The sequence below is a fragment of the Ochotona princeps genome, chromosome 17, assembly GCF_030435755.1.
Source record: "Ochotona princeps isolate mOchPri1 chromosome 17, mOchPri1.hap1, whole genome shotgun sequence".
Lineage (NCBI taxonomy): Eukaryota > Metazoa > Chordata > Mammalia > Lagomorpha > Ochotonidae > Ochotona > Ochotona princeps.
Genome location: NC_080848.1, coordinates 20,059,733 through 20,066,985, shown reverse-complemented (window position 1 = coordinate 20,066,985; position 7,253 = coordinate 20,059,733). Strand labels below are relative to the sequence as shown.

General features: G+C 53.7%; 1 protein-coding gene across 1 annotated transcript; it reads left to right on the top strand.

Annotated features, from left to right (window-relative positions):
* The first annotated feature begins 4,886 nt into the window (after nucleotides 1-4,886).
* On the top strand, nucleotides 4,887-6,672 carry HOXB13 (homeobox B13). Its single transcript, XM_004591090.2, has 2 exons — nucleotides 4,887-5,579; nucleotides 6,402-6,672. Exons 1-2 carry the CDS (start codon nucleotides 4,979-4,981, stop codon nucleotides 6,653-6,655), a joined length of 855 nt encoding a protein of 284 aa, XP_004591147.2. The 5' UTR covers nucleotides 4,887-4,978; the 3' UTR covers nucleotides 6,656-6,672.
* Nucleotides 6,673-7,253: the final 581 nt, after the last annotated feature.

Below are 7,253 nucleotides of genomic sequence, written 5' to 3'. Positions count from 1 at the left end.
CCTCTGGCCTCTGGGCTCTTGCAGCTACTGGGTTCCCCGCCCCCTGCCACCCCCACTGCCATCAAATTGTCCAGAATCTTTTGCTCTAACCTGGAAGAGGCCCCATCTGACTTTATCTTAGAGAACAGAGCCCAAGGCACCCATCATCCCTGCAAAGCTTGGCTGCATGCTGGTGCTCTGGGCTGCCCTGCCAGGCCAGCTCCTACCAACTGCAATGGCCTTGTTGTCGGCAAGGCCCTTTCCAGACCCCCGAGAGAAACAGTAGGAAATTGTGAGAGTTGAGCTATAAATGGAAAACATGGGGTGGGGTGGGGTGGGGGCATCAGGGAAGGAAGCAAAATCAAATGGGGAGGAAAAAGAGAGAGAAAAGAAATGAACGAAAAAGGAAAACGAAAGAAAAAATACGAGGAAGAAAAAGCCAACATGAGAAAAGATAGTGGGACACTTTCTCCTTATGCAGAAAAGAAACAAATGGAAAATAAAGTGCAAGAAGTGGCAAAGCCGGAAAGCAAACGATAGGGAGAAGAAGAAAGAAGTCAAGATGGAACACACCACACTGAGATCCCTGAAACGGGGAGCAAAGATGGGCTGCAATCAAAACAGTAGTATAGAAAGACAAGACGTACCACCAAGAGGCGAGGAAGGAAACAGGCGACAGCAAAGAAGAGCAGGAGAAAAGGGTGCTCCCCGCTGAAGCTATTTCATAAAACCGAGGGAAAGGAAGGGACCTGAGCCCTTTGGCGAGCCAGGCTGGCGCACCAGGGTGCGACCTTTCGGAAGAAGCGTCCTTCTTACCCTCCGCGCAAAAAACCTTCTCACCCGGCGCGGCCGGCCTGGGGGCCGCGGCAGTCGCCGCTTGTATTGTTTCAATTGGGAGAAGCAAGGCAGCGGGGTCTTCCCGTACACAAAATAAACCAGGATCCAACGAATGCTTCCCCTCCCTCTCCCCCACATACACTCCCCGCAGCGGTGCAGGTGGGCGCCTCTTGCCCCTTCCCCCCTTCTGGGGGGGTTCGGAGCCGGGGAGGGGCGGGGACTGACACGGAGGTGCCATGTCCCCTCGGCCGGAACCCCCGGGGGCGCGGCGGCCGCACTCAAAGGCAGGGCTGTAAAGGTCGCTGGCGGTCTGCAGGGCTCTGCTAATGGGCTCCCGGAGGTAAACAGACTCTTAACTTTCAACTTGGCCTTGACCTTCCTAGAGGTGTCTGGCGGGTATGTAAAGGAGCACGCTAAGGCTTTCAGCTGTTTGGCTGGCTCAGTCAAGGGAAGCTCCTCTAGCTTGGTGTGCCTGGGGGTCTCCCAGCAGGACACAAAGAAGTCCAAGGAGCTGGGGAGGAGGGGGTGGAAAAGGGCCGGCGGGAGCCGCCTGTGGAGACACTTGGGTGGCGCTGGGATTTCAGTTCCCAGTCTCAGTTTACATGAGAACTAGGGTGGCAATCTTAAGGGCAACTGCCCTTTCCTTTTCAAATAAAAGCAGGGAGCTGCATTAGAAGTAGACACACATCCAGGAACACAAAGAGAACTCACATTTGGTTTACAAAATGAACTCATGTACACAAACTTTGTTAAGTCATCGTGATGGGCATTCCTGCAAGGTAGGAATTGTCATGCCATTCTACTGATGAAGAAACTTAATTCTAGCTTACCTGATCAGTCACAGACACACACATTAGCACATGTCCAGGGCACACAGCCACCTCTTGACAAACATGACATCCAGAAATGTTCCCTGCAAACTAGCTGGGACTAAACAAAGTGTACACTAAACCAAACCAAAATCAGTGCTTCTGTCTTGCAGTGTATCTGCCTAGTAGCTTGCACCACAGCCAGCAGCAAGTTCACTGGGGCCGTTTCTGCATTACACACCCTGGAGCACTTGGCTGCTTCATTCTGGCAACCTGGGTGAGGATAGTTTATATCCAAAATGCTCAGAATACTACATATTTCAAGAGTTCAGTTATAAGCATGGTTGCTAGCAATTTTTAAAAAAGATTTATTTATTTTCATTACAAAGTCAGATATACAGACAGGAGGAGAGACAGAGAAGAAGATCTTTCGTCCGAGGATTCACTCCCCAAGTGGCTGCAATTGCGGTGCTGTGCCGATCCGAAGCCGAGAACCAGGAACCTCTTCCGGGTCTCCCATGCGGGTGCAGGGTCCCACAGCTTTGGGTTGTCCTTGACTGCTTTCCCAGGCCACAAGCAGGGAGCTGGATGGGAAGTGGAGCTGCTGGGATTAGAACCAGGGTCCATATGGGATCCCGGGGTGTTCAAGGCGAGGACTTTAGCCGCTAGGCCACGCCGCCGGGCCCAGTTGCTAGCAATTTTTAAAGTTTTGATCTTCATTGTTTTTCCTTTTGAAAGTTGAGATGTAAGTGACATGCATAAATTCCCAGTGTGCAGCTTGTGAAGTTTCACAGGGGACACACACCCACAGCACGCACACTCATGCCATGCATACCCACGCCACACACACCCACTCTGAAACTGAGAAGGTACGCAGCACCTCAGTTCAACTTCTGGGGGTACACTCCCCGTTAACAGACCCCTCCCAGAACAATCCCTATTCAACAAAGTTCAATTCCAGAGCCACTTGTTTTTGCTTGTTCTTCCATGGCAGAAAAATGAAATCAGCAAAAACAAAAGTGACTTTTTTAAATCGAAGAAGTGAAAATCCGCTGATCTAGTTTATTATTTACTTACTTTAATTTTTAATTTAAAAATGTTTAAGATGTATTTTTCTTTAAAGTCAGAGCTACACAGAGATAGGAGAGAGAGAGAGAGAGAGAGAGAGAGAGAGAGAGAGAGAGAATCTTCCACTTTCCGGTTCTTCATCCTCCAAATGTCACAATGGTCAAGGCTGAGCTGATCTGCAGTCAGGAGCCAGAAGCTTCTATGTTTCCCCCATGGGTGCTGAGGACCCAAGACTCTGTCTGGCTTCTTTCACCTCTGTGTCTATATTGTGGCCGCCGTAGTTTGTTGTGAGTCATCCAGCTTTAGTCATTTGACTGCTGGTGGACATTTTGGCTGTTTCTAGTTTTGAGCTATTACAGATACAGATTCCAGAAATGGGGGAAAGGGATTCAGGATTTTATCGGATTCTGTCCCTCTGCCTACTTCCACTTTCTTTCCCTCTTCATGCTGCAGTTCCTGAATCGTCCCTCTCTGGGGAACCCCCTTGCTGCTCCTCAGGTCTCTGTACATGTTTCCTTTGGTGGACATTAATATATTCTTTTCTATTGGGTTTATGGCCAGGAATGGAATTGCTGTGTCTTAGGCTATGGCTGCCCTGATTATTATTCTTAAAATTTGGAATCTACTAGCAGTAAAAACAAAAAGTTTTAGTGCTAAGGGGGCAAATCCTGGCATATTTGCTTTTCATAACTGAACCAGCAAGAGGTTCTGATGAGAACATATTGGACAGACACCATGTTCTTTTCCTCTGATGAAAAGTGAGGATTCTAGCTGGTTGTCCCAAATGGAGAGCACTCTGCATTCGCCACCACAGCTCTGCTATTTGAAGCAACTCCAGCTCTGCATGGGCTTTTTCCCACAAGGCAACTCAAGTTCCAGTTCCAGTTCAGGCTGGTGAGGGAACATGGGCTGAATTCACACAGAGCTCACACTTGGTTAGTCGTCTGCTCCATATCATTGCCTAGTGTAATACAGAAAAGTTCCTGTCCTCTTTGGGGTAAAAAGGGGGTGGGGAGGGGCCTAGAAAAAAACTCACACAAGGGTTTGATCTGGGAATAGTGATAAAAGGAAACAGAAAACCACTAAAGACGGATTTGTGAAATAAACTTAGTCTTCTGACTTGTACTGCACATTAGGCCCCAACCTGGAGCACCTGGGGGCTGGAGCAACTCTGCCAGCACCAGCGCTGAGCACCCTCTGCTCTCCACCCCCCCCCCTTTTTTTCCTTTACGTAAACTGAAATCTCAGAAGGGGCAGTGGGAGTCCCGGGCACTGTGGTCACTCTGCCTGATTGCATGGATGCTGGTGCCAGGGACAGTCGCCCAGGGCCTCCAAACCATAGGGAAAGACCAGCCTCTGCACCAAGGCCAGACCACGGTGCAGCACTGGTGGGGCCTAGCATCGCTGCTGCCGCTGGTTCCCAGCCTGACTTCTCCAGTCTGCTGCAGATTCCAGAAATGGGGGAAAGGGATTCAGGATTTTATCGGATTCTGTCCCTCTGCCTACTTCCACCTTCTTTCCCTCTTCATGCTGCAGTTCCTGAATCGTCCCTCTCTGGGGAACTCCCTTGCTGCTCCTCAGGACTCTGTGTCGCTTTCTTCACCTTTAAATCCAGACCTCCTTTTCCAGGCCGCATCTAGAGGCTCCATTTCCCCTTGCTGGCCACTGGTTCCAGATCTCACTCCTTCTAGATCCCCGTTTGTCTCCTGTCTCCCACCCGCTGCTCAGCCTTGCCCCAGTGAGACCTCCTGAATCAGGGGCTTCCTGGGCACTTCCCTGGGTCCCAGAGCAGTGCATCTTGCAAGAACTTGGAACAAACTGTAACCCCCATTTCCCACCTTCCTCTTTCTCAGATTCCCAGCTTATCCTCGGTGTAAGGGAGCAGCCTCCTAGCCCCACTCTCCCCCCCCCCCCTCTCGAAGATGGACACTTTATAGGGAGAGGTTTTTATTCTCTCGTTAAACCTGCCAAAGTGCAGGAGACACAGAGAGAGAGAGAAAGAGGCAAAGGAGGTGGGGCCCGGCTCCTTGTCCCCTGGCTCTCTGCAATTTCGACCCAGAGGGTTTTATGAGCGTCTCTCCCCCAAGGCGGCAGCCAATCAGCGCGCGTGCCCAGGCCCCAGCGTCGCCTGCGTCAGGACCGCCAGGCCGAGCGAAAGCTAGCGCCTGGCGAGCTGGGATAGATTTTAAAACGCTTTGGATTCCCCGGGCCTGGGTGGGGAGAGCGTGCTGGGTACCCCCTCGATTCTCCGCCCCCCAGCATCCCATGAGCCGCCCCTCGGCCCAATGGAGCCCGGCAATTATGCCACCTTGGACGGGGCTAAGGATATCGAAGGCTTGCTGGGAGCGGGAGGGGGTCGCAATCTAGTGTCCCACTCCCCGCTGAGCAGCCACCCAGCAGCGCCCGCGCTAGTGCCGGCTGCCAACTATGCGCCTCTGGATCTGCCGGGCTCGGCGGAACCGCCTAAGCAGTGCCACCCGTGTCCCGGGATGCCCCAGGGGGCGTCCCCGGCTCCCGTGCCTTACGGCTACTTTGGAGGCGGGTACTACTCCTGCAGAGTGTCCCGGAGCTCGCTGAAGCCCTGCGCCCAGGCACCCAGCCTGACCGCCTACCCCGCGGAGACGCCTGCAGCCGGAGAGGAGTACCCCAGCCGCCCCGCCGAATTCGCCTTCTATCCAGGGTACCCGGGACCCTACCAGCCTGTGGCCAGTTACCTGGATGTGTCGGTGGTGCAGACCTTGGGCGCCCCTGGGGAGCCTCGCCACGATCCCCTGCTGCCCGTGGACAGTTACCAACCTTGGGCCCTTGCTGGAGGCTGGAACAGCCAGATGTGTTGCCAGGGAGAACAGAACCCGCCAGGACCCTTCTGGAAGACGGCATTTGCAGGTAACCATGGTTCCCCCCTGGACCTCTCGAAGCTCTGGTGCTGAAACCCCTGTCTTTGCCTGGGAGTAGGAGTTGGGAGAGGGGGAAGAGCGCTTGATAGTGGCAGAAGCTGCGAGAGGTGGGTGCTGTTTGAAGCCGGAGAGCTGCCAGTCTCCCTCACTTCCCAGGTAGGCACCCTGGGCCAGACTAGCATTTCTGCTCCTGGGGGGGAGGGGGGGGAATCAGTAAAAGGCCCTATGTGGATTCTACACAAAGGCTGTTTTATCCTCAATTCAGTGAGCATGGTGGTGAAAATGGGGCTATCGGGTTTTCTATAAATAATGCAACCCCTTAGTTTTCTTGGCTAAATGCTTCCATTTCCCAGGGAAATTGAGCCTGTGCATTGGTGTGTGTGTGTGTTTGTGTGTGTGTGTATCCGTGCCGGGAGTGGGGGCAGCAGCAGTTTCCTCCCGTACACAATTTGCCTGCAGAGCCTGTCATGGTGGCCAGCAGTCTGTAATACGTATGGGGGTGGACGACTGTGATGGTGGGCAAAAGTCTGGTCGTGTGTGTGTGTGGGGGGTTGACCCAAGGATGAGGGAACCGTGATCCCTGGGGATGTGGGGACCCCAAGGCAAGTACTGCTTAGCAATCCAGCTGGAAGCTGGAGCGTCCCTTGTGCTGGGGGCGAGGTGGGGGGGGCGGTGCTGGGAGCGCAAACCTAGGCGGGTGGGGTGAGCCGGGTGTGCTTGAGAGAGAGCGCCGGGCCTGGGTCTGCACTTGAATTTGCGGGTTGGGGAGGTCTCAGCGCTGCTTTTTCTCTTTCCGTTTGCTACCGCGCAGACGCCGGAGCGCAGCACCCACCTGACGGCTGCGCTTTCCGCCGGGGCCGCAAAAAGCGCATTCCCTACAGCAAGGGGCAGCTGCGGGAGCTGGAGCGCGAGTACGCGGCCAACAAGTTCATCACCAAGGACAAGAGGCGCAAGATCTCAGCGGCCACCAGCCTTTCTGAGCGTCAGATTACCATCTGGTTTCAGAACCGGCGGGTCAAGGAGAAGAAGGTTCTGGCCAAGGTCAAGACCAGTGCTACCCCGTGAGGGATCCCTCTGGTTGGATAGGGGCGGGGGAGGGGAAAGGAGGGCCTCCTGGGGAGACCAGGGGCCCACCAGGGCTAGGATGGGGCCCAAGGACTCTACTGAGGGGATCCCCAGAGGCGACACCTTTCCTATGCCGCTGATTCACGGACTTATCTTCAGGGGCACCTGTGTACCCTGAATACGCCTGGAGAGCACCGCTTGGAGTTTCAGCCCGCTCTATCATGGGTCCCCCAAACCCGACTGAATCATAATCACCCATCCTACCATTGGGAAATAATCACAAAAAATCAGTTGTAGTTGCCGTAATAATTAGTATCATATTTTCTATCTGGAGCTCGCATTTTAGAAAGCACTTTCATGAATTAAGCTGATTATAAATAAACTTGGAAGACCCCCTCCGTGGGGGCAGCTTCCTTCCTCTCAGACCCCCTACTACTTGCATCCCCCTCGCTGAAACAGCAACGGAGAGGAGCAAAAGGCCACCTGGTCTTCCTCACTGAGGGTGCCCACTTGATATTTTTCTGGGCAGGATGGCCCGTGCTAGGGGGTACCTTCGCAACCATCCCTGACCACCCCAGCTCTCTCAGGCTGTCCCCTC